The 25186-nt window shown below is 39.3% G+C and overlaps 1 protein-coding gene across 1 annotated transcript; it reads right to left on the minus strand.

Annotated features, from left to right (window-relative positions):
• Positions 1–509: 509 nt before the first annotated feature.
• Positions 510–25068, minus strand: LOC140228468 (probable sodium-coupled neutral amino acid transporter 6). The gene is made up of 13 exons (XM_072308686.1): positions 24931–25068; positions 22455–22600; positions 19169–19295; positions 17483–17522; positions 14000–14081; positions 12668–12809; positions 11659–11844; positions 10372–10451; positions 9978–10078; positions 7927–8051; positions 7306–7462; positions 2333–2427; positions 510–955 (listed from the first exon to the last, which is right to left on the minus strand). The coding sequence occupies exons 1-13, from the start codon at positions 25066–25068 to the stop codon at positions 863–865; spliced, it is 1512 nt and encodes a 503-aa protein (XP_072164787.1). The 3' UTR covers positions 510–862.
• Between the last annotated feature and the right edge of the window lie 118 nt (positions 25069–25186).

The following is a 25186-nucleotide window of genomic DNA, read 5'->3' on the forward strand; positions in this document are numbered from 1 at the left end:
CTGTGTGTTCATGAAACCAAGTATATATTTAGCTTATCCACAAATATTAATTTACTGAAAGTCTCAAGAATTCACTAATAAAAGGCATTTTTTCAGGTAAAGGAGACACAAGCACACAATGTAGAATACAGTATGAAATAGCAAAACCATGGAGCAATACATAACTTTATGCAAATATTTCAGTAATTTATATTAGAGAGAAAATTACATCAATAGCTTAAAACATGATGAAATATCAATTGCACTATTGCAAGAGGTGATGAATTCCCGTAGGTTACAAAGGTGCTGTATAAACAGAGTCTTCAATTAATTCAGCACTTAAGGGACCCTGATGATAATGGCAGATATTAGTTTTGATTACATACAAATTGATGAAATTCAGTGACGAAGTTTAGATTACATTACCACAAAGAATAACACCTGAAATATGACATATACAGAGCATAACCAAAACATACCCTGGTACTCTTTGGTTCAAACAACAAGTGAATAGAATATTACAAATGCAGTTCAAATGCCCAAGGGGGAACCCTGTGGAACACAGCACATTGCAATGTGACCAAGAAAACAAAAATGGCACTGGCTGCTAGGAAAATGAAACCAGGCACAGGTATCTGACATACACTGGCTAATGGTCTGTAGATGTTAGGAGAGGGGCCAACATTAAACCATCCACAGAAACTATGCCAAAAGACAAGTTTCTTCTGTGGTATCCATGGAAACCATAAATAATTTACAGTACCTGCGACTTGTTCTGCATATGACAAAAAGACAAGCTTTGAATCTAGCGATCACCCAAACCAGTTTGCATCTCAAAACATCATAGCAACCGCTGATTCCCAGAGAAGAGGGTGGGTGGAGTTCATGTTGAGGTATCAGTGGAGACCATCCCATAGATGATGGTAGACAGGCTGAGGACGAGGAAGATGATGCTTGCCACAAGGAGACATGTTGCCTGGCAACAAGAAAAAAAAAGCATTAAACTAATCTGACCAAACACCTGTAATCATCTCACACTGCGTACTCTAAAAGATGAAATCCTCAAAAGAAATCTTTCCTCTTCTTTTTATTTCTTTTTTTTTTAGAGCGAGAGAGAGAGAGAGAGAGAGAGAGAGAGATTTGTAATTCCCAGAAAACATACAGATAGATAGACAGATAGAAAGGCTACTAGATAGATAGATAGATAGATACGTAGATAGATAAATAGATTGACAGACAGATTGTGGATAGATATACAGATGAATATAAGGGTAGGCTGATAGGCATAGATATAATCATTCAGATGTAATGTGACATATAGATGTGAATAGAAAGATTGACAGATATATTACTCCACATATAATCTAATGGATAAATTGCTAGACTAAAAGACAGAAGATCGAAAGATGACAATAAGAGCAAGTTGTCAGAATACTGAGACAAGAGAATTATGTACATCTTCAATCATCAATTTCATCTTGCCAGAAAGTGATACAGGATAGATTTGACTGCAGCTTATAGTAATAGGAATAGAATTTGATAATTGAGCAGGAAAAATTTTCTGATTTCATTCATCATTACTTCCAGCCACTGCCACCCCCCCCCCTTAAATTACAACAATTTTCTATTATATAGGGCACTGTGAGAGCACATATTGATTTGAAGAAGTCATCACATTTGTGAGGGCCTTTTCAATCCCGTCGAGGCTTTACATAATATCTGCATCATTAGAAGGACAATATCTCTATGAGCAAGGAACCCACGCTGGCAAATAACCTATTCTTAAAGGCAACAATGTACTTTTCTAAAGCTTAAGGGGAATGTGCACGTACACACACATTACTTGAGCACTGACTGCATTTTAGAAGCATTCTAGAAGTAATTGACACACTCTACTTCAATTTCAATTAGGTTCAATTTATTCCGCATTGAAAACAAAATAATAAAAAAATAAGTACATTATATACACTGTACACAATAAGTACACAGTAAAAAAGAAAAGAAAACAACAATAACAGAGTGTGTACAAATGTAAATGTATAACAAATTTAAAATAGTTGGAACCTCTTTCAGGCTACAAGTGCTTAAGCCTATTCATTTAACTTCTGTAAATAGGCATTACTGTAAAAGTGGATATTTTCACACGACTAATTTTTCGCGCCCGGCCCGGTAAAAAGAGTTTCGCATGTTTTTGATTCCGCGGAAACAAGCCGTCAACTACAGGAACGTTTGGCAAGCAAAACTATTCGTGTGCTTTTATTTTCGCCCTAGTTTCTGGTTGCGCGAAATGCACGAAAATTTCAACACCGCGAAAATTTCCACTTTTACAGTAGGTGTTATTAGTCTCTCTCACCAGGATCTTTGGTCTCGAGTTGAAAGGTTCACGTCCCAGTCTGAGGTAGAATAGGGAAGGCAGGAAGAACACTAGGCTTGTTGAGGCAGTGGCACCTACAGCAATACAAAAAAAAAAAGAAAAAGAATGATGATAAAACTAATGATTTGTTGATTGAAAGACGAGAGCTACTGGTATGGCAATAGGTGCAAATGCAGCCTTGAATTACGCATTTAACTTTCAAAACTCCATACATTAAAGAGACAAGCTTATGTCAAAGATTAGGAAACCACGAGTGAATGCAGAAAAGCAATTACAGCAGCAGCTTTGTGCCTATTTTGAGTGAATTCCAAAAGGCAAATCATGACTTTTTGATAGTCAGCCTATGTCAAAATGGGTTCAAAATGGCCTCAACGGATTAAAGGGGACCTCCGGATGATTTTCAGATTTGTACATTTGAACAACTAAAAATTAGTTATACTGAGGACAGAGTTTCAGAATTTGTGAAAATTGGGATGAAGAATAAGAACATTTTCAAAATTTAGAACAAATGTGACCGGCGACAACAGTTTCAGGCAAAAGTCGGGAATTTTGAAAATGCATTTTTTAATTGAATCACATTGCCCATTTCCTAAAGCCCCCGTTCCACTATGCCGTTCTCGCTACGATTTGACAATTTTCTCAGGTCGGGAAGGATCGGGTAAAACCTGAGCCGATCTGGACACAGTACGATGTTAGAACGCTCTAAGTACGCTGCAGTTACGACTACCAAGTGCTTGCTACGCTCTTACTACGATGATCGGGAATTAGACATTGCGATCTCTGCCGCTGCCGGTACGCTTTAGAACGATGTAGCTACGCTGTTAGTGCGATGTTGCCGATGTTATCCGATCAATGCACGCTGTATCTACGCTCTGAACGATCTATACGATCTTATCACGCTGTTACCCCGTTCAGAGAGCTGAAAAGTGCCCGATGTGCCCCGATGTACCCCGATTCGACTGTGGGTCAGCAGTCAGTCAACTTATTAGCATGCAGAACCGAAGAAATATACTGTGGACCTCGAAGATTCATTCTTCTTTTTTTACTTTTGATTTTCAAAGTTGTTGTTGCTTCGTTATTCTCACTACTCTTTTTTCATCAGCGAGCCCGTGCTTCTGTACCTCCAGTGCCCTGGTTATGACCCACCATTTCCCTCTCCTCTCCCCTCCCCCCCCCCCCCCCTTGTCCACCTCGGACTTACTACCTTCTTCACTACTATAATATAATAGCGGCTCTCTTGTAAGGAAAAATTGATGAGAGGATAGAAAGATATTATCTTTCTATCCTCTCATCAATTTTTCCTTACAAGAGAGCCGCCATGTGTTTGTTAATGTGCGTACGTATGTGTGCATGTATGTGTGTATTACTCTGTCTTTTTTTTTTGCTACCGCTTAGGGAAATTTGTTGTTGTTGTTTTTTGCAATTACATATTTTTCTCTATGAGGGGACTGCATTCTAATACTACAAGCTCTGCTTTTTAGCAGTCCCCTCCATTTCCAGCAATATTTTGTATGCATTTACCACAGTGACGTAACTGTTATTTGTATCTCTGTTATTTGCCTGTATCTCTTTTACAATGTTATTCTGTTCATCGCATTGTGGTACTAATTTCATGACGTCTGTGTATATGAGCGTTTCTTTGTATTTTTTATTATTTTTTTGTTGGAAGTGAAATAAATCAACTTGAACTTGAACTTGAAGAGCCTCCTCAACTCACGGTTCTTTTGCAGCAATGCATTGTATAAACAGACGTGCTGATTTTTCAAAGGATTTTTCTTGATGTCCTTGCTTTTATAGTCCGTCTTCCTCCAGTTGTAGATGATTTCATATTCTTCAAAATTCTGCTATGTCCTCTTCCTCCTCTTTCAGCATCACGCGCAGTCTCTCTTTCTTCGCCTTCTGGGTAGCTGCTTCGCTGCTTTCTTCTCTTCTTTTTCTTCATCTCTTCTTCTTCTTCGAAAATTACAGCTAAAATTACTTCCCGTTCTTGTGCCGATGTTACTACGCTCAGAAAGACCTTGTTACGCTCATCCTGCTGCATTTACGCCGTCATTACGCTCTCCCCGCTGCGTTTACGCTGTCACTACGTTCTCCCCGCTTGCCGTACGATTAGAAATGTGTCAATTTTGATCGGGGAGATCGGGAAGAAATTTTGAACCGGTTCAAAATTTCTTCCCGATCTGAAAAACTGCCCGCTCCAACCCCGACCTCCACACGCTGCTGCTACGATGCTTCCGATCCCCGTACGCTTTTGCCGCTCTCTCCCGATCTGCTAGATCGGGACAGATCGGGGTCCAAATCGTGATAGTGGAACGGGGGCTTAAGCTTTACAATGATATAAAACACTTGCATTCTCCGGCACCGTAAGTGGTCAAATAAAGCAAAATATAGTGCACTTTTTGATTTGTTAGCCTGACAAAATTGCGAGAAAACGGGCTTTGAAGATTCACCTCTTGCTCGAAGACAATGCCGACCGGCGATGCGAGTTGAGAATCACCCATCCGTACGATGGTGCCAATCGAGATTAAGCTCCGCCTCTAGCAACCACAGCGGCTTCTGATTGGCTCACTGAGAGAGTCAAATTTCCCGGGCACCTTCCTCGGAACTCAGCGTATGGAGCCGAATACACAATGCGTTTCGCTCGGGTTGGTTTACCACACAGAACTCTCTGTGGTTTGCCAGTACGTACACAACGTCTTTCAAGATGGCGGATACGATAATTGCAAGCTTGCTGATTACATGTGAATGTGCATGTATTACCGAATGGCCTCCACACGCTATGCCTGTGTGTTCACGTCACAGGAACGGGTGGCGCATTCGTATACACATCTTTACAAATCACATTATCATTGCGGTTGATTTGTCCTGTAAATTTCATTATTTGGGACCCTTTGTTTTGTTTTCAAGTATCGCATGTGTTGCATTGTGCGATAAAGAAAGAAAGAAACAAACAAACACGGCTCTACTTAATTTGGTTCAATTTTAATGTTTATTAGGCCCTACAGTGTATTTTAATATTGGTCAGTTATGACCGCTCCTTTTCCTCTCTTCTGTTGTCTTTCTGAGTCAACCTGTTGTCGTACTACAAGCATGAAAATCAAGTGAGTTTCCGATCACGTGTTGCACGATTTGCGACTCTGATGCGTTCAAACAATGTTCCCTATCGTATTTGTTTTCACATTGGAAGTCAGTGCTGTTTAGTGTTGTGTTCACTTTTTGTTTCATTTCCGTTGTCGAAAACGCGGTAGAAACGCTCTGATAGAAAGCCAAACGAAGAGCATACACGAGAGCGAACGTACAGGTGTCTATTGTAGCAATAACAATGGAGCACGCACGCGTGGACAAAACATTTCCGACACGCTGCAAGACGTATCTCCGAAAGCCGAACTATGTAAATGTATGCGACGCACTAGCCAATCGCACGCGAGACGCCGCTCCGTAGCAACACTGGGCATATTGGCGCGGCGTTCGAAAGAACATCGAAGCTGACGAGTGCGATCCAACATAGGGTGTTTAAAATTCCATTTTCGATAGGAAAAACTTTGTCTTATGCTCCGAAATTTGGTGTAGATGTAGTAAACATATCAAAGATTTAATTTCTGCAAAAAACCCAAATCGACAAAAATAATGGTCAAAATCTTTGTACCCCGCCTAGGAGGGAATTTCCTCTTGCGACTTTTGCCTGAAACCGTTGTCGCGGGTCACAAATTGCAATGAACAACGATGATGACATGGCAGAGTCACTATAAGAATGCATGAGTTGGGGCTCAAGGAAGCAGAACAAAAGAAGAAGGCATGCAGAGATTATAACACAGGTGAACTCGCAAGCAAGCTGTATTGTAATGGAATTACACTGCTACATTTCTGAAATATGAGAACCTCCTATGTCATCATCCTTGTTCAGTGTAATTTGTTTAAGGTTTTTCGAAGTATTGTTTCTCAGTTCAAGAACCACAATAAATTTTACAAATCTATACATGGAGTTGTCAATTTATGTACTACATGATGTGAAATTATGAAAATCGTGTGGAATGTCCCTTTAAGGTCATTATCATGTTACTTTAGCACATGAAGACTACTATCCAGAAGCTTGGCATGCAAAGCTGCTGGCACAGTATAAGACAGCATGCAGACCATTCTCTGCTGTCATAACAAATTTTTACAATAACATTCTGGTCATGACCTGAGTGTCCAATTTCTATGCACCAAACATTGAACAATGGTCTTTACAAATATACTGGGTAGGTAGACCCAGTGAATCACACATGCAGAGGGCTTACTGGAAAAATAAATAGAAATATCACTGAAGGTGATTGATATCCAACTTATAGTAACATCTCTCAATTGGTATACTGGCAAGAATAATAAACATCAACTAATGTGCTGCTACAATGGCATCATACTTTCCTACTTCTGAAAAAGAAAAAAATTGGTCTTGCACAAATTGGCATCACAATCACCATGTGTGCAAAATTTCTTCTGAATTGCTTAAAAATTAAATCACAATTTTAATCTGCAAAGGCTTTTTCCTGATTTGGGGGCCATAAAGTATTGTTACCATGCCAATGTACTTTCCATTTAATATTGCTCTTGAAAATTTGTCCTGCACAAATATGAATCAAGTTCAACAAGTGTACCAAATTTGAGATGAACCACTTAAAAACTGGTAAAGAAGTTCCATCTGCAAGGCTTTCAATTTTTTTTCCAGAATGTGCCTTGCACAATTTTACATTGAGCTCAACATGTATGCCAGATTTCATTTGAATTGCTTAAAAACTGGAGAAGGCAGTTTGAAAACATGTACAACAGACTGATCACCCACCGACCACACAAAGATTTCCTTTGTAACCCCTTCACCTTTTGTTTGGCGGGGGTATAAAAAAAAAGAAGAAAAAAAGAGTTGAATATTCTAGTTGACTGTCAGGTAATGTATGGACAATGACAAAACCTACCTGTAATGCCAAATATTTGCTTGATAGTTGGTACACACAGGGCCAGTGTGCAGACGACCGACAGGAGAAAGACTGTGGAGAGGAAGTGCCGTATCCATGAAAACCTCGAGTATGACGGAAAGGCCGTACCGAAGATCATGAGCAGGGCGATTCTTGCCTGTGGGGTGGGTGAATTTATTCCAATTTCATTTCTTACCTGTAGGATTGCTCGCTGCAATTCATCATATGAGAATTTGTCACATTCGAAAATCAATGATGGCCACATGAATGTCACATTTGCACAAGAAATTAACATTGTTTTATGCTCATTATTGAGAAATCAGCAAAATGGATTCAAGGATCAAAAAAGGAATTCAAGCAATGTCATCATCATGTATCGCCAGACCTGAGGTGAAGTCTAAACTAATTAACTTGGCACTTGTGATACCCCGTGACACCAATTATCTTTAAAAAAAAAAAAATCTTCCACAAAGTAAACAAGGAGATGGAGATAGAGAGAGAGAGAGAAATGGGGGCGATATTTTCTTTCCGTTATGACGAAAACAGGGTAAGAAACTCTCAAGAAAAGGCTTCTGACACTTGCTTCACCAAACCGTTGAGGAGGAGTGATTGACCTCTTACCGGATAATGGATGATGGGCACAGTGAAGACAATCGCTATGACAACAGCTATTCTCACAATGAGGATGAGCATGTCGTCTGGATTATACATGCTGTATCCATAGAGGACCTCACTGTTGATGGCATCTGAAAACACAACAAAATGCACAACATGAGCATCACTATAGACTCCCCATGGTAGCATTCCATGAGCTCTTTGAGTTTTTTGCTTGTTTGTTGTTGTTGTTTTTTTGTTTTTCAACTAGAATATCCTTGACAATGAACAATATCGGCATCATTACTAGAGTCTATATGGCAGCACTAAAGGAGCTTTTTGGCTTTCACCCTTGGTTGCAATTTGTTTGTTTGTATATTTTTGACAATGTAGAACATGTTATGATCAAGCCAAAATTGTTGCGCAATAGAGTCTCTTCTAGCATTCAACAGCATAACGCTAGCTGAAAGAGTCCAGACACATACGTACTCTACACTGTACATCAGAAATCTACGATGTATATTCTGGGTGCTGGATTCAAGTGCTATGATCGACAAGTACTAAGGGTCATCTATGCATGCAGGGGAAAAATACACCTTATTCAAAGGGCCACAGTTGCAACCAAACGTTCAGCTTGCTGTGATAGCAAGTGTTGCGATATCTGGTTACATCTTGCCTCAGCTGCCTATTTGCAACTAATATTCCCATGAACTTGGCCCTTGAATGTCGTGAGTGGTCAAGGTACATTTGTACCTTTCTGCCACAAAGAGTTCCTCTTACACTCACAGTCAGGTTCTGGACATAGTTTAAAAAGGGCCTGTATAGCATTAACCTTGTTGCATTTTTGATTGCCTATTAGAGTACACTTCCTGTATTTCACGATGTGTGCATGTGTGTGTGTGTGTGTGTGTGTGTGTGTGTGTGTGTGTGTGTGTGTGTGTGTGTGTGTGTGTGTGTGTGTGTGTGTGTGTTGTGTGTGTGTGTGTGTGTGTGGGGGTGTCTGTTTATTTGTTTGTTTATAATTTTGCAAGTCAACTATCATTAGTGAAGTTAACAACTCTTAAAAATATTGCCATCCACAACAAAAGTACTGTACATAGTCTTTAAGGTGGGAAATCACTCCTTTTTTCTCTGAAAAGGGATACTGAAATCTCTACTGTTGTCACTGTATAGCAAATTCAATCCCTATTGAAATTGTCTTGCAAGACACAATGTGTGAATTTTGTACTAGCAACAAAATATATGGTTTATACAGTTAACTCAGGTCTACATTGTCACAGTGTATAGCAGTCAAAGATTCAGCATTAAGTGTTGATATGCCAGTTACCGAGTTACAGTTGAACCTCTCTTATCCGGCCTCCCTTTATCCGGATCTCTCTATTATACGGATGCAATCTCGCCGTGATTTTTTTTTTTTTTTATAATTACGGGAGGAAAGGGGGATTCCCAACTCCTTGAGAACTCCTACACAAACACACATGAATTACATATTACTTCCAACATTAACATACACCTCTATTTTGGGGTCTGTTACTGAGTGTAACAATGAAAAGGTTGCAGTATACACATTACTACATGTGGTACTACAATGGGCTACATCAGTACATGTGTATGTATATGTACATGTATATAGCATTGAGTCTCCCGTATCCAGCCAAATCCCTTATCCGGATGAGCCCCGGTCCCGACTTGTCCGGATACGAGAGGTTCAACTGTACTTCTTTATCTCCTGCCATTTCTGAATCTCATGCTACCGTCTGTTTTTTCTCACATGGGAAGCCCAACCTGTAGCCTTACAATTAGGAGAAACTGAGACTAAAACACATCTAGCTAGCACCTAGTATCCAATGAACATCTGAGATATGACAGTTAGTAACATGAAAGAAAATTTCATATTCATATTTATACAGACATACATGTCATGGACATGGACTGATACTGTGTGATAAAAATCAGTCTGCCTGCCAACCTGTCTACAGTGACCTTTTGTCTTTAAAGCCTAGTGCCCTACAGTTTCCATTCAGTGGTTGCCCTACACATCTTTGACTGTACTAGAAAACGCTGGAAGCAGGTCTCACCATAGAATGTTAGATAGCCAAACAGCGACGCTATCATGTACAGGGAAAAGCAGATACCGATGGATGTTATGGCTACATTCTGCATTCTCCGCTTGCTTGGCCTGTGTAAATACAACAAACAAGTCAGTCAAAACACCCATTATCTATAAAACTTGTCTTATGTTGTTTAAACTCAACTGCACGTTAAATATAAAATCTCTATGCTCAGCTTTATTTAGGATATCACATGGCAATATGTGGGGGTTACATCCTACTCAATTTTACTTTCAGCTGATTGTGTTACAAATGACAATGCAATGCTTGTTAACCAAGTAGCAAAGCAGAAAACTGACCATACTGCTTCTCAAGAGAAAGTTCCACTTTCAAGGTTGGCTGTAAAGAAATCCAAACTTACTTGGACAGCTCTGCATAGATTGGTAGAACTGCAGTGTGACACACAAAGGAGAATGCCATTGTGGGTATGGTGTATGCTGTCTGCAAAAACAAAAACAAAAACAAAAAAAGGAAAATACTACGTACAAATGTGCTACAGGAAGATGGAAGATGGAATAGCCTACTATGTTCACTGACAAAACATACAGTGTAGTTCTCAGAAGGTATAAAAATTCATCTTCCACCATTTGGAACTTGCTTGCAGTACATTGAGAGGCTCTGCCAAGAAACTTGTCAGGCTGAAGTCACTTGCTAGCAAAATGAGTTGTTGTGGAGTATTTAGAGATCAAAAGGGTGAGATAATAAAAGTCGGTGTACCCGAGTTCTGTTCCTGAAGCGCTCTCCCCGTTCAGAAGCGGGTACACAGAGCCTCACAAGTACATGATGATCAAAACATGCCCTAGCAGTAGTACTGAATTGCATGCAGCTAAATGTAACAAGCTGCATGCAATTCACTCTCACTCGATGGATACTGCTATGGTCCAATATATTGAAATCGATGTAATTGATTATAAACCATCATGTAGAAACCACAAGCAGAAATGCTCTGAGATTTTTAGGTGATATTTCACATTTTTGTTGTAATTACCCAACTAAAATTGTGTTGTCACAGCATTAATTCACACATTTCTTATGCTTATCAGCCCATTTTAGAGCACAGACCAACATTTTCTGCAGTCAAATAGAAACCACATTTCACCTTTAATCAAGAAATTTGGAATGTCACTCTGTCATCATCAGGATCAATTGTTAGATCCAACAAAGGCATAAAATCTACTCATTCTGGGAGCAGACACTAAGTTACAATGGATCTCAATTACAAGGTATAGGTCCTACAACTGCAAAGCCACATTGGAGATGTATCGCTACATAAGTATGCCGTCAAATCAACTGTGATAAAAGGCATTCTTCTCATAAGTTGAGGACGAGCTAATTTTGCTCTAACATGCATTTCCCATAGACACCTGCCGAGCATACCGGGACTAGTCTTCAACAAGTTAAGGAGTGGTCAATGAGAATTATGGACATTTAAGTAAAAACCTGAACTCAGAAACGACAAAGATTTGTTAGTGGATTTGTGATAAAAGAATTGACAGGTCTTGTTCGAATGTGGCAGTCCTGATTTGACTATCTACATGATGCATGTCGGACATCAAAACTGGATGCTTACTATGCAGTCATAATCATCATGATGGTCATCAGACATTATCATCCAAAGGGGCAAAACTAAATGACAATACGGCATTACCTGCAGGGTGATCGTGAAGAGCTTCGCCCTACACTCTGAGGCATTCCTGTGATCCTGGTAGGCTTGGACTGCAAATTCTCTGGCCACACTGTGCCCGTCCCACATCACTGCCAAGTCCATCCCAGTGGAATTATGTCCCGGGTACACCGGGATGGGGCACGGAAAACCAAACTTCTTGAAGATGATCTGAAAGATTGCAATTTTAGCGTGTGCATTGGATCTTGGCAAAAAGTAGGTCCCATACAGTTGAATCTTCCTAGTTATCATGGTGGCCATACTGTTTTATCAATTCAATCGTTACAACATGATATTCATAAACACTTAGAAAGTCATTTTAACTCTGCAAAACAAGTTTATGACAGCATTCCCTTCCTAGTTTGAATATTCCATTGAATATAGATTAGTTTACCGGCTATCCTTCCCTGATTCAAAGTCTTTTCTACTATCTCTAAAATCTTTGAAAAGCACTCACCCTTACCCATTCCTACCTACAAAATCATGGCAGCGTGTATTGATGTTTGAGATCCCCCATCCAACTGGCAATTCGCTTATCCTACATTTTACACCATGTTCCATGCAGCCACTGCGGCCCAGTTTGTCTGAAACGTAGTGCGCCGTGAGTAGGAGAGATATTCTCCTGTTTTTCCTTCTTTATATGCTAGTCTTGTTCCTTCCAGTCCTCGCTCCAGTGGACATGTAGCTACCAGATGCCATCCTGACAGGCATCTGGTCAAGCTAGGCCATGCCATATTTGCTGTCGGGTCCCACTATGGACAGCCTCCAAGTTTTGTTACGGCCTACTACGCGCTGTATGTTTTGTCTATGATTGCTTAAATGTGTGTCATTTTTTTTCCCCTCTGACAGAAAATGAATGAGCCCATTGCTGCCAACAAATACCTTCCCTTTCTCATGTCTGGTACAGAGGGTTTCGAAGACCTGGTGAGATTTGGAATCTGTCCATTGTGTGTAACTCTGGAGAAGCTAGCTGCATGATGGGTACAACACTTACGACTGCTGTGAAGAAGACCATACAGAGGATGGAGAAGGCACTCGTGTAGCCAAGGAAACCAATCTTGGGCAGACAAGCCAGGGGGAGGATGACGATTACGACGATGAGCAGGACCAGGTAGGTGCCATTCAGATACCAGGCACTATATAGACGCAGAAAGACAAACAATCTTAAGTAAAAACAAAAACAAAAACAAAACAAAACAACTGGGCCCCATTTCATAAAAGATCTTAGGTTGGCAACTCTTGCTGGAATGGCAATTTCCAATAGCAACAGCCAATCAGGAGATAAAGCTGGATTCTTGTTGTTACTTTGACAAATTGCCATTCCAGCAAGAGTCGCTATCATATCAATGTTTTATGAAATGGGGCCCTGGACTTAGAAATAGTGACGGTTACCATTCTGCATGGAGACCGACTGTTTTGGTTAAGTGCAGCTGGTACAGTCTGCTTTACTTACATTTGTGACAAAATACTATGATCAAAGATGTTTCAGATTCATCATTTTTCATTGAGCATTCTCTAGTCTGTACTTTGAAGTGAGCTTCTGTCTAGTCAACGTTACCTTTACTTAAAGTTGGACGATCGTCACCCCTAATGGTACGTTATTGTGTAACTCTTCTGAACGAACGAAATTTGTGCATGCAATTGCACAATGCCAGACTGCAATGCTATCCATTTAACGTGGGGGACAGTGCTGCCACTGACACGTGTGTGTGTGTACGCATCATACACAAACATTGTGACCGCGAGCTGTGGTGATTGGAAGAGAGAGGCCAAAAGACGCAAGGCTCTTTTGGCCTCTCTTCATGCGCATGCGCACTGTGAGTGTGCGTCCATTCGGCACTGATCGGAAGCTCTCGTGGCTCGGACAGCCATTTTGGGTCAGGTGATTTAGAGCCCAGCGTGTGTTCGCTGACCCATTGAGCCAGCGCTATTCTCATTCAGTGTCACGACATTTGATACAGAATGGGGGGAGGCAGCGTGTTGCGTTCGTCTCCGTGCCGCACAAACCATTCACCACGATTGTAAGGCTTTAATACACGAGAAGAACCATCCCACACATACTACGTCCTGCTAAGGATAGCAATTACCATAAAGGTACAGATATGAATACTATTATAGTGACAATCAAAATGCATTAATGATGAATTTCTTTTGTAACTTGTGCCTCTGGCAGAGTTGGTTATGTCTTTGATACAACTGCTCACTATTAAGGTAAAGACAAAAAGGACTACAGGCAAATATGCCAAATGAAAATGCACAAATAATAGGATAACAAGACAATCTGTAACTGCTATACTTTAATAATCTACACTGAACTGTCACTCACCTGCGGTCAAAATGTTCATGTGTGAATGCTTCAATCACCGCTGGCATTTCATTTTTCACTATAAAGAGATAACTGGACATTGCTGTGACATGAACAAGAAGAAAAGACACAATACCATGTGATGTATGAATCTCACATAAAGAAGCTGTGCTCTTGCCAATTTGAGGGCTTACTTTAGTAACGAAGTCACATTAACAGCTTTAGGACTACCGAATTCATACATGTACTCTAAAAATGCCCCAAAGTTAAAATCAATGTCAGCGTGGTACACTTTACTACCAAGTAGGTTCAAGAGCTATATAATGTCTGGTATATTTTGTTTGTTTAATCCTTCAATGAAATGAAATATTACCTAATGATGAAACATAATACAATTCAAGTAAATCCCATCCAGAAATATGTCCAAAAGTGAGTAATCAGAGATCTGTTGTTGTGAGAATGTTTGAAACTGTACCTTCCTTGAAAGCCAAAATTATCACTTTTCCAATTGATTTAAATGTCAATAATACTAATATGATATATGATAATCATTCAGAGTATAGCTGTTTATAATTTCAATCAAGATGTCAAATTAGTGCCTGGATGTGTCCAGATAAGTACACTTAGACAACATGTCACTGTGATTTTGATTTCATCAATCTTTGTGTGATTTTTATTTGTGCATTCCAATGTCTTTACTGTTATGTACCACTCATTTTTTACTTAAGGGATGGCAAAAAGAAATTACTATCTGTAACTAGCAAGGCAAATCAAGTTTTGACACATACTGCAGGTACTTTTTAATGGCAATATCAAAGTTGGTTCAAAGGGAATAAAACTGTTGTGCCTGTGACTCCATCCCCTGATCCTCTTTGGTACTACACAGTAGGTATACCACATACTGATGTAAGGGCCCTGAGATTGGGCACCCCTATATTTTTGATTTGTAATACTTCATGTGAGATTGGAGAGTGAAAAACGGGCACCCCAATTTTAAAAATCCAAGCTAACAGTTATTTTCCCTCCAAGTTAAAAAGTTCCAAACACCCCCATTCCATAGTGGAGTAATCCAAACCTAACTCCAGAGAGAAGGAGCCAGTCAACTCCGGTGGGTCAACATCATTATGCTTGATGAGACTTTCACCAACAACAGTAACTGACTGCCTCCTCTCCTTTATTCCAGGTAAGAAACATATTTTCCTACCCATTATTTCCTGATCAAAGTAATATAAAGTGTCATGAAGTATAACAGTTGATATGTATTTCTAAGTTATTGTGTAAATGGATGAGTGCGTGTAATGAGTGAGATGTTATTGCAAAGTTCTAGTTGAGTATCGGTGTAGTAACTGGAAGTAGCAGTGATATACAGAGAATGGGGAAACAAAAGAAGAAGGAGATATAATTGTATGTTACTGAGATGAGGTAAACATATCTATGTAGAGCTGGAAATGATTAGGTTATATTCCAGCCATCTAATTATGTTAAATGTTATATGTTATATATGTACAGCTGAGACAGTTAGTCTGTAGAGCAATGTGGAAGTTCTGCTTAAATAGCACGTGTGAACAACACCCATGTAGTATTAGCCACTATGCTGGAGTGAGAGTGGCACGTTCACATTTAGTGCATAGAATGAAGTTAACCGTTAAGAAGTAACCAAAGGAGCCAGCTGTATACAGCTGCATGAATGCCCGCCCCAGCGGCGGCAGCCATAAAGATAAGGCTGTGTGGCCAAGCACTTCCTGCCTTGACACTGGTTTCTTTGTTTTAAGGACTTTGGAATTAGATGGGGTTGGAGTACGGGTAAACAGAGGGCTCCACCCCACGGTGGTTATGTAATCACACTTGCATTTATGCCTGCAAGAAGAGATGCTGTTGAGCTTGTGGTTCTAGCAGGCAAGGAAAGAGTGCCTTGCCACTGGAAAGTTATCTTGTGAATAATCTTATGCCTTGCTTACATGTAGGTTAGCTGTAAGCCACCAACTGGCCGAGAAAGTCAGAAAATTAGTGGAACGAAGAGAACAGAAAGAGGAGTACAGTGTATATATGATACAAGGCAAGTTGTACCCTATATTGCAAGCAAAGGGAACATCAAGCTGTGCTCTCTCCTCTCTCTCCATCTCCCTCTCTCCTTTTCTCTCTCTTTCCTACCCATCTCTCCCCTCCATCTCACCCTTTCTCGCTCTCTCTCTGATCTATGTCTCTCCCTCTACTCTCTCTCTCTCTCTCTCTCGTAGCTCCATGTTTGTAAATGGACAAGTTGTGTCTGAGAGATAACAAGCTGAGCATAGGTATAGCACCTTCGAGTTCTTAGAAACTTCAGATGTTAGTGTTACATTGTTGTTAAATAGTGAACATTGTTCGGAACGATTAAATGTGCTAGGTTAAATTACAAATGGACCGAATTGTGTTGATAAACTCTGTTCCAATATCAGGTTGAAATCACTAGCTTTATGAGATTAGAGTCCTTGGTTAAAGCGGGATACATATATATTACTGTGGACGAATTGAATATATGTCACAGATATAATTAGAATACGAATAATAATAATAATAATAATAATAATAATAATAATAATAATAATAATAATAATAATAAAATAATGATAATAATAAGGTGTATTTAGTTGTGATGTTATGTAAAGGAGAATAAATAGAAGAATATTATTATATTTTAATGGTATTGTGATAATTAAATTAAGGTTATTGATATTGGTATAATGAAGATTACGGATAGTTATAATAGGATTTGAAGTTAACATTAAGTGGTTTTTGGTATGTTGTTGATCTCTGTATTGGATTCTCATATCAAGTACCACAGAGCACAGTAACAGATTGAGGTTATTAGATATTTTTGCTTTAATTAGAAATGGATGTATTTTGTAAAGTAATTGTGAGATATCGTAGGCAGAAGGCTACGTGTCATTAGTTAAGACATTTATGATAGATACACATGTAGTTCGTAGACGTTAGTGCGTACTTGTTTTGTAAAGAGGATTTTGTCAAGTATAATTCAGATGCCTTATCATGTCATGAGTAGAAAGACGATCAGAGTCACACATATGATTTTTCTTGAACATAAGGTTAGATTGTGATGACTCCTGATTGAGTGTTATAATTGGTAAAGCCAAAGAAATGAAGAGATATGATCTGAAAGTGATGATGGATTCACATGTTTGGACAAATGTTCAGTGAATCTTTGAAATAAATTTTGATCATTATGCTTGATGAGACTTTCACCAACAACAGTAACTGACTGCCTCCTCTCCTTTATTCCAGACTCATCATATTTTCCCCTTACCCTCGCGGGGACGGGGTAACACTACAAAGTAATGCCCTTTTCTTATTCATCCATATTTTTTTTAGTAGAATGATCAACTTGTTAAGGCTCTCAAATACATACGTAATTGCCCCGCTGTTTTTGGTGGGTCTTGTGTTTGGTATCAAAATGCAACTGTTCTGCACAATGGAGTAACACAAGAACAAACAAACAACGAAACATACCTCCAGTATTCTGAAGAAGAATTGAGCAGGCTGCCATTAGCTGAATTGAATAAAAACAGAAAGAAAGGAGGGGGAAATGGCAGTGAAGTTAATTTTTTTTTAATGCAAACATTTATTATCATTATCAATATGTTAGAGGTGGCATCTCAAAGCATGCTCATTCATTATTGATAGTTCTAAATATTGATGTGAGTAGCTGTATTATCACAAGGCATGTCAACACTAATCACATCCAGCAATCTTTCCTCGGACAACCCCTCAAAACCCTGTTTTCAGTGGTTAGTATGACATAAAATGGCAACAATTGACCTACTGTCTTATAATGTGGAATGTTAACTCATCTTACTGCTACAAGACTGAACTATACTTAAAAGTAAATGAAGCAAAAAAAGCTGCTGAAAACTGCTTATCCAATAGTGCAAGCAAATGAAGTAAAATGGAGTCAAAAGGGGCCTGATGAGCTTTTGATGCTAGCAGAATCTTTGTCAGAGGCAAAGTGACAAACAAGTATGGAAAGCAATCATGTATAAGGATGACACACAACAAGTACAGTGAGAGGAGGGCTAGGGGCCCAGACAAAGCAAACATAACAGGTGGGTTAGAAGTCAAAGTTTGCCCTCTATAATCCTTGGAATCATCACCGGCCCACCTCTGCCTTTGTCTGCTCATCCCCTCGTTTTTAATCTCCCTCCCTTAACCCTAACTAGGCCGGAGGGGGGGGGGGGGGGGGCCTCCGAGGCCCCCCCCCCTCGACGTTCCGCGCGATGTATCGCAATCGCAAAAAGCTATCGCCGCGACGTTTCATGACTTTTTTTCTTTCGAGTCTCCCGCATCTTTTGACACCAAATTTGCGACACCCGGGCGCGCGGTTCCGAAGTTACGCATAAATACGTACATGCATGTCAGACCAAAAATTGCTCAAAAGCGTGAATTCGTGTACAATTTCAATGCAAACTGTGCTTACAGGCAAATTTCATAAAAGCATGATTATTTTGGTGTTTTATTGATTAAAATCAATTAATAACATATTTTCTTGTTCGGAGCGATGTCAAGGACAAATTTCATCGAAAAAACAATGAAAAACATAAAGTCGAAAAAACAAAGAAATACATATGAAATTTAAAAAACAATAAAATACTTAAGAATTTTTTCTGATATCACAATTTTTTTTATTACATTTGTTAAGGACATTAAAAAGAATATTTAGACAAAAAATGTGCCTCTTTTGAGCTTTATTTTGTGATTTATACCAAACAGTCTGATTTCATGCATCATTATGCATAAATTAGCATAATTTGGCATAAATGATAATTTTTTGAAAAATTTACTTTGAGGCATTTTAGATTACATCATAGGCAATATGTGTGCCAATTTTTGTGGTGATCGCAGGATCGACGGCCGAGATCTGGAGGGGGGAGCCTGGGAGGCCCCCCCCCCCCCCCCCCCCGGCTCTATCAACTACCTAAATAGCCCGGCCTAGTTAGGGTTAATTGTTGGTCCCCCTGCCTTTGACTTCTAACTCATCCCTTTTGCTCCTTACAATTCATTGTGTTATTTGCTTTCCCAACTTGTCTGTCATTTTACCTCTGACAAGGATTCTGCTATAGACTCAAAAGCTCAGGCCCCCTTTGACTCCATCATACTGAGAATAGTGATAAAGCATCTTGAGAAGTACATAGAGCTAACCTTGCCTGGGACACCGAGAGCTCTGTGACCTATATCTTCATATGACTTGTGACCTGTGAGCTCACACATCTTGAGCAGGAGGTGGATAGAGTAGTTGGCTGTCACTGCCACAAACATCAACATAAAACTGAAAAAGAAAGAAAGAAAGAGAACTGTACAGAGATGGAAAACAATGGTTAATGTGAAGGAAGAAGCTTGATTTTTTTCACACCACACTTAATTATTTGTTTTCACAGGAACAAAAACAAATACAGTGCTTCTATTCCACTGTCATTCTTTCAAAGTCATTCAATGTGATTTTTGTCATGTGAGTATTATTTTTTTCATGTCTGAATCATTTCGTTATGAGCTATTCAACATAATTGCAATAGCCTAGACTTTTCAGGTACAAGGCACATCTACAATGTACTTATCTACGCCACTCAACACTGCCTGATTCTAATGGATCAAGATCATTATCATCACCATATTATTTTTTTTTCTTATAACATCTGAGATAACAAATATATCCCCCATATCTATGTATGCAGCATCCTTGAAAGTTATACACCTGCAGTGTAGAACTGAGAGTCGCAAATAGTACAGATTATATTCAAATATTCTGCAAATTGTATTAATCGCATATATTCAACAATGTATTCCTTGTTACATATTATTGTTCTTATGTAATTTTTGTATTGTGGAAACTTTGAATAAACTTGGAACTTGAACTTGAACTTGAACTTGATTATAATGGCATCTGCATGTATGGTAGGGCTGAGCTATACACAAGGTTTTCATGGGAAGCTACAGTGATAGCATGAAACAACCAGGGAGTTCAAGAATGGAAGCAAGGTTGAGATCACAGCCACCTGTCTCATACCCGATTCTTGTCTGATAACAGCGGCCCTTATGATATCACACTTTGTTTAATCAATTTGAAGGTCTGTTTGCAGCATGACTGACTACAAGTTGTGCATTACCTATGTATGAAAGGTGAAAACAACTTGTAAGAGCAGGGAGGTAGAGAGAGGGGATACAAATGTTGAACTATCCAGATATATTCAAATTCATGAAATTCTTCCATCAAGATGTTTTTACAAAGCTGATTGACAATTGTCAATCCAGATATACTTGTAGAATTATTTATCAATATAGATGATATTGAAAGTGGGGGGGGGGGGGGGTTAACAAATCTACACTTCAAAATAATATGTGTACAGTTCTTTCTGCAACAGTGATAGATGTGTTTTGGTCAGCTGACACTGCAAATTGATATCATGTACAGGTTACATGACATCTTGCAAATATAATTTTTTTTTTTCTCCCAAAATGTAGCAGTACTTGCATTCCTTCCATGGAACACAAGCCGTAAATATCTCTGAGTACATTGTCTCCTTTCCTCATGCCACCATGATACCAATTCAGCCTCCCCAGCCAGCAGAAGGGTTCTAAGGCTTGTGGGCTGAAATCACACATACACACACAAAATGATTGCATCACATGAAAGAGCTTTCAAAACTCTATCAAATTATGTCACAAACAGATTGATTTCGGGATGAAATTTCCTGCCAGGGTCATCCTGCTGTGCAGACGACAATATGTGCATTCAGTAAATGAGGCCTACGGTGAAAGAGAAGGTGGCTATGTTGAGTAGCTCACATGTCATAACATTAGCTGATACTCTAACATTGAGAGGGTCATTCCACTTTCTTATCATACATGTACATCTGACTGTTAAGTTCACTGAATTTTCTGGTTGCTGTACTGTGAAAGATGTAATTACAGAGCACTCGATCTCTTTTCTGTTGGGTGTAAAATATAATTTATTGCAATGTGTTTTGGCATGGCATTAACAACACAACAATATTTATCTATGATATGCACAGCCAAGATCAGCTTGTAAAACATTGAATTGGCACAGAGGCAGGTGCAAGAAATTGTTCATCTCATGAGATGAAACACCCTTGAATCAGTACAACACAGTGTGATAATCAAATACATGTACTTAAGCAGCCATTTCAGACATTGGACTTGGAGAGCAAACCTTTATAGCCTGGTTTAGAGTAAAGGTGGGCAATACAGTGAATAGATAATGCGAAAAGCCTGGTCTCTAAAACATGCCTTTGTTCTGTGTTCCTTTAAAACAAAATCCCTCAATTACTCCATGGCTGCTTTCTTGCACAACTATCAAAAGAGAAAAAAGAAAAAAATAAGAGTATTAATTGCAACTCTGTTGTATTCTACTCTATTGTAACTCTGACTTCATGGCAATTGACTATACAAACTTGTGGTGGAAACCTGTCAAAGGACGATCTGGATCCCACTTCATGAGAGCTCTTTGTGTATCATACAATATATGACCTTGGTCTGGGCTTTGAAAATGAAGTCCTACTCTATCACCACCATACACAATGTAAAAATGACCATGTGCAGCATCATGGATAGTTCCTGCTCTACAATCGTGTACATTGTAGATAAGCAGCATGGACCCAGCAACAATTGGGACTTATGACAATATAAACCTTTATCAGGTAAGGCAGCAGTGCCAGGAAAAATGTAAACACATTTTATTCACAGTATGCAATACAAAGATATGACAACAAGGCTATGTGTGAGACTGCTTTTGTTTGCTGATTTGTTTCCTTGATTTGAGGGGTTGAACCTGGGAGCTGTTACAGCAGACCTCTGTACAACATTAACTCATATTAAATCCCAAAAAGTGACAAGCTGAGTTAGATGCACTACAGGTTGGGTTTGTTTATCATATGTGGATGACTATATTTGGATTATATTTAGGGCAAAATGATAACAAATTATTTTGTAGTATATTAATATCAAAGCATGGACACTTTTGCTTTAAATGAAGATTGATAAGTTACCCTTTTTATCTGGAACATTTTTTTTTTCAATATTTCCTTTCATTTAACTGCAGGTAAATTATCCCCAGTCCATAACAGAAAATATATTAAACACATTTCTTGCCTCTTTTTTGGCACACACATTTTATACCTCGTTATCTGATGTTTGCAAAAGGTTTCAAAGGTAAATATAAATAGCCTCCAAACTTTTGAGTCACATACCGATTCTCTAAGCACTGCAACATAGCTTTGCTGATCATCATTTCAAATAAACAAAGAAATTTGTACACATAAACTGAAGTGCAAATCATGACTACCCTGCATTAAAAAGCACTGCCTGCATTACTACTTGCACACAGAAAATGAAGGCCAAATCAAAGAAGGAAATTGTTATGGTCATAATAGTGACCCCAAATAAGAAAGAATTATGAACAAAAATGTCATACCTGAAGAGAATGATCCCAGATTGTGCCATGGCATAGGGCAATCCTAGAATACCACTGCCCAGGATGGCATTCATGAGATTGAAGACAGAGAGGCCAAAAGAAGTGTTGCCTGCAACAGGACGTTTCACCCTCTCCAAACCAATTTCCTGTCATCAGGAAGAGATTGCACAAATAAGGCCAAGGGCTATTTTAAAGGGGATGGCTAGTAACTGATCAGTGGGAATCAGTGGGAATGCTGGGGGAGGATTGTTCCAATCTTTGTGGGATTCATTTAAGAGTACATCAATGATATACAGCTTGTATCTATTGTTGTGTGAAAAATTATATGCTTCAGAATGGTCTCATATTCAAGTAATGTGCAGTTTAATGTTTCCAGGTTAGCATGCTTGTACAGTGTCGGGGCGATCGTTAACGATCGCCCCGACACTGTACAACATGATTTATGCCTGGCCCCAGACCTTTAAGGTCTTGGGCCAGGCATAAATCTTTGAAATATATGGTGAATGACACTTGACAATACTGTAAAAACAGACACTTTTGCGTGCACAAAACTTTTCGAAAAGTTCACGAGGAGCCAACTTTACCAAGATTTACGAAAATCAAATGCAAGAAAAAGTCTCTTTTCTACACAATGTATTCAGTGCCAATGGCAATTTGTGAAAGCTTCATGGTGCCAAATGAAAATGGCTGTAAGCTCCAATTTGTGACAGTTTCATGCCAGGAATTTTCTGGTTTATAGTATGCCCTCTAGAACTTTATTTGAGTGTAATTACCTTTAAAGGCAAAATGAAACTAACTTGTTGGATTTTCTTTAACCCGTTGAGGACGAGTCCCGAGTATACTCGGGCAAGTGTCTATGGGAAATGCGTGTTGTAGCAAAATCAAACCGTTGTAGCGGTTTCCAATATCTCGGTATTTTTACTGTCTGGCTGCTGTCAATTATGCTGTCTGACAACCCAGCAATACCTACCGTCCTCAACGGGTTAATAGGTTCGTCTTTTGATTACAAATGCAAATTATATTTGGTGCCAACAAAACAATGATTATGATCCAAGTACCAACCTGTAAATAACCATGGTCATTAAACATCAGCATCACAGATAAAGGAATATGTTCACTATAATTTGGGATAAGTTAAAAGTCAAATGATTTTACTGCTAACAAAGAAGTACTGATCCAACAAGATACATGTATACGTGTAAGTCTAAATTGATCCAGTTGCCTAAGATACAAGGATTGGATCTACACTTGGCTTTCATGTTCAGCCTCTCGGCCAGTTTACTGAAATTAAAACTCTAAATTAATAGTCATTGATATATAGATGTAAATCAACATCATGATTCACCATGAATCATGATTATAACTGTACAGTATTCACCACTGCTGTCGGAATGTTTACAGATAAAGTGGGGGGGGGGGGCACTTCCGGGTTTCATGAGCTACCAAGCAAAAAAAAAAAAAAAAAAGGCCTTCAGTGCACTTCTGAATTCTGGTGCCACTTCCAGGTTTCTTCAGCTGACAAGCAAAAAAAGAAAGAAAGAAAAAAAAAAAAGGTCTTCAGCTCATCTTTCTCATTCCACTTTTCTTCAGCTGACAAGCAATTAAGTGTGACAATACTCTGCAAGAGGGATGCACTAACTTGGAAGAAGAAGAAGAAGAAGAAGAAGAAGAAGAAGAAGAAGAAGAGGAAGAAGAAGAAGAAGAAGAAAAAAAAACCAGGGTTCAGTGCAAAAATATAACCTTACCATGCTCACACTTCAAGATTTCTATCTATTTATTCTTTCTAGTGCCACTTCGGCAGACGCACTTCCGGGTAAGAAAAGTGTGGGGGGGGGGGGGGGCAAAGTGGGGACAACTAATATGCATTCCTTTGTATGGTGCAAAAAAAAAAAATGGGGGGCCCGACATCCCCCCCCCCCCCCCCCCCCGGTTCCGCCGGCCATGTTCACCATCACAGAAACACAACTCAATTCAAGTCAAGTGTTCAAGCTGCGCTCAAGCTCATTATTGGCATTGCATTTCAATTGAAAGCGTTAATTTACCAATAAACCAGGAGAAACTGGGAAAGGCTTAAAATTTATATCTAGCTAGGCCTAGGCTAACATGTCAGGACTAACGTTACCCCCGTTAGATCTTTTCTATCATGTCTAACGCTAACGTGTTAGACTATATAGATCTAATTAGGGCTTTTTTAGGCCTAATTTAGATCATGCCAGGCCATATGAACAGCTGTGGAGTGATGAATACACCGTGATATATGAAGACAGAAGACACATCGATGCGAAAAATTGCTTACATCAACAATTTGCGACTTCTTAATTTAGCGCCTCATTAGCTCACGATCATATTGCACGTAGGCTAACTGTAGTTTAACTTAGTTTAAATTTACTGTTCGTGTTGTATTCCGAATTCGCTACAGAAAGGCCAGACAATACGCAGCACGGATAAGAACTCGTGGGACTGTTACAAGTCGTACCTGTACGGAAGCAGAGAGAAGTGCAGTTTCTTCATTTCCTGCGTCTGTAACGTTTCGATGAAATGATTGGAAAGTGTCCTCATTGGCATCTTCAACTCGACCTGCCATTAATCGGTGACAATCATTCTTCGACTCCATTCTACGAGTCGTCGTAGAAAGCCTCGTCAAGGCAGTATAAAACACTGAGACAGCCGCCAGTTACTGCCGCTCCGCTGCCGTGGCCGTCCGCTGATGAATTGAAAGCCGTGAGTTACTA

The sequence above is a fragment of the Diadema setosum genome, chromosome 1 (genome assembly GCF_964275005.1).
Source record: "Diadema setosum chromosome 1, eeDiaSeto1, whole genome shotgun sequence".
In the NCBI taxonomy this organism is placed as follows: domain Eukaryota; kingdom Metazoa; phylum Echinodermata; class Echinoidea; order Diadematoida; family Diadematidae; genus Diadema; species Diadema setosum.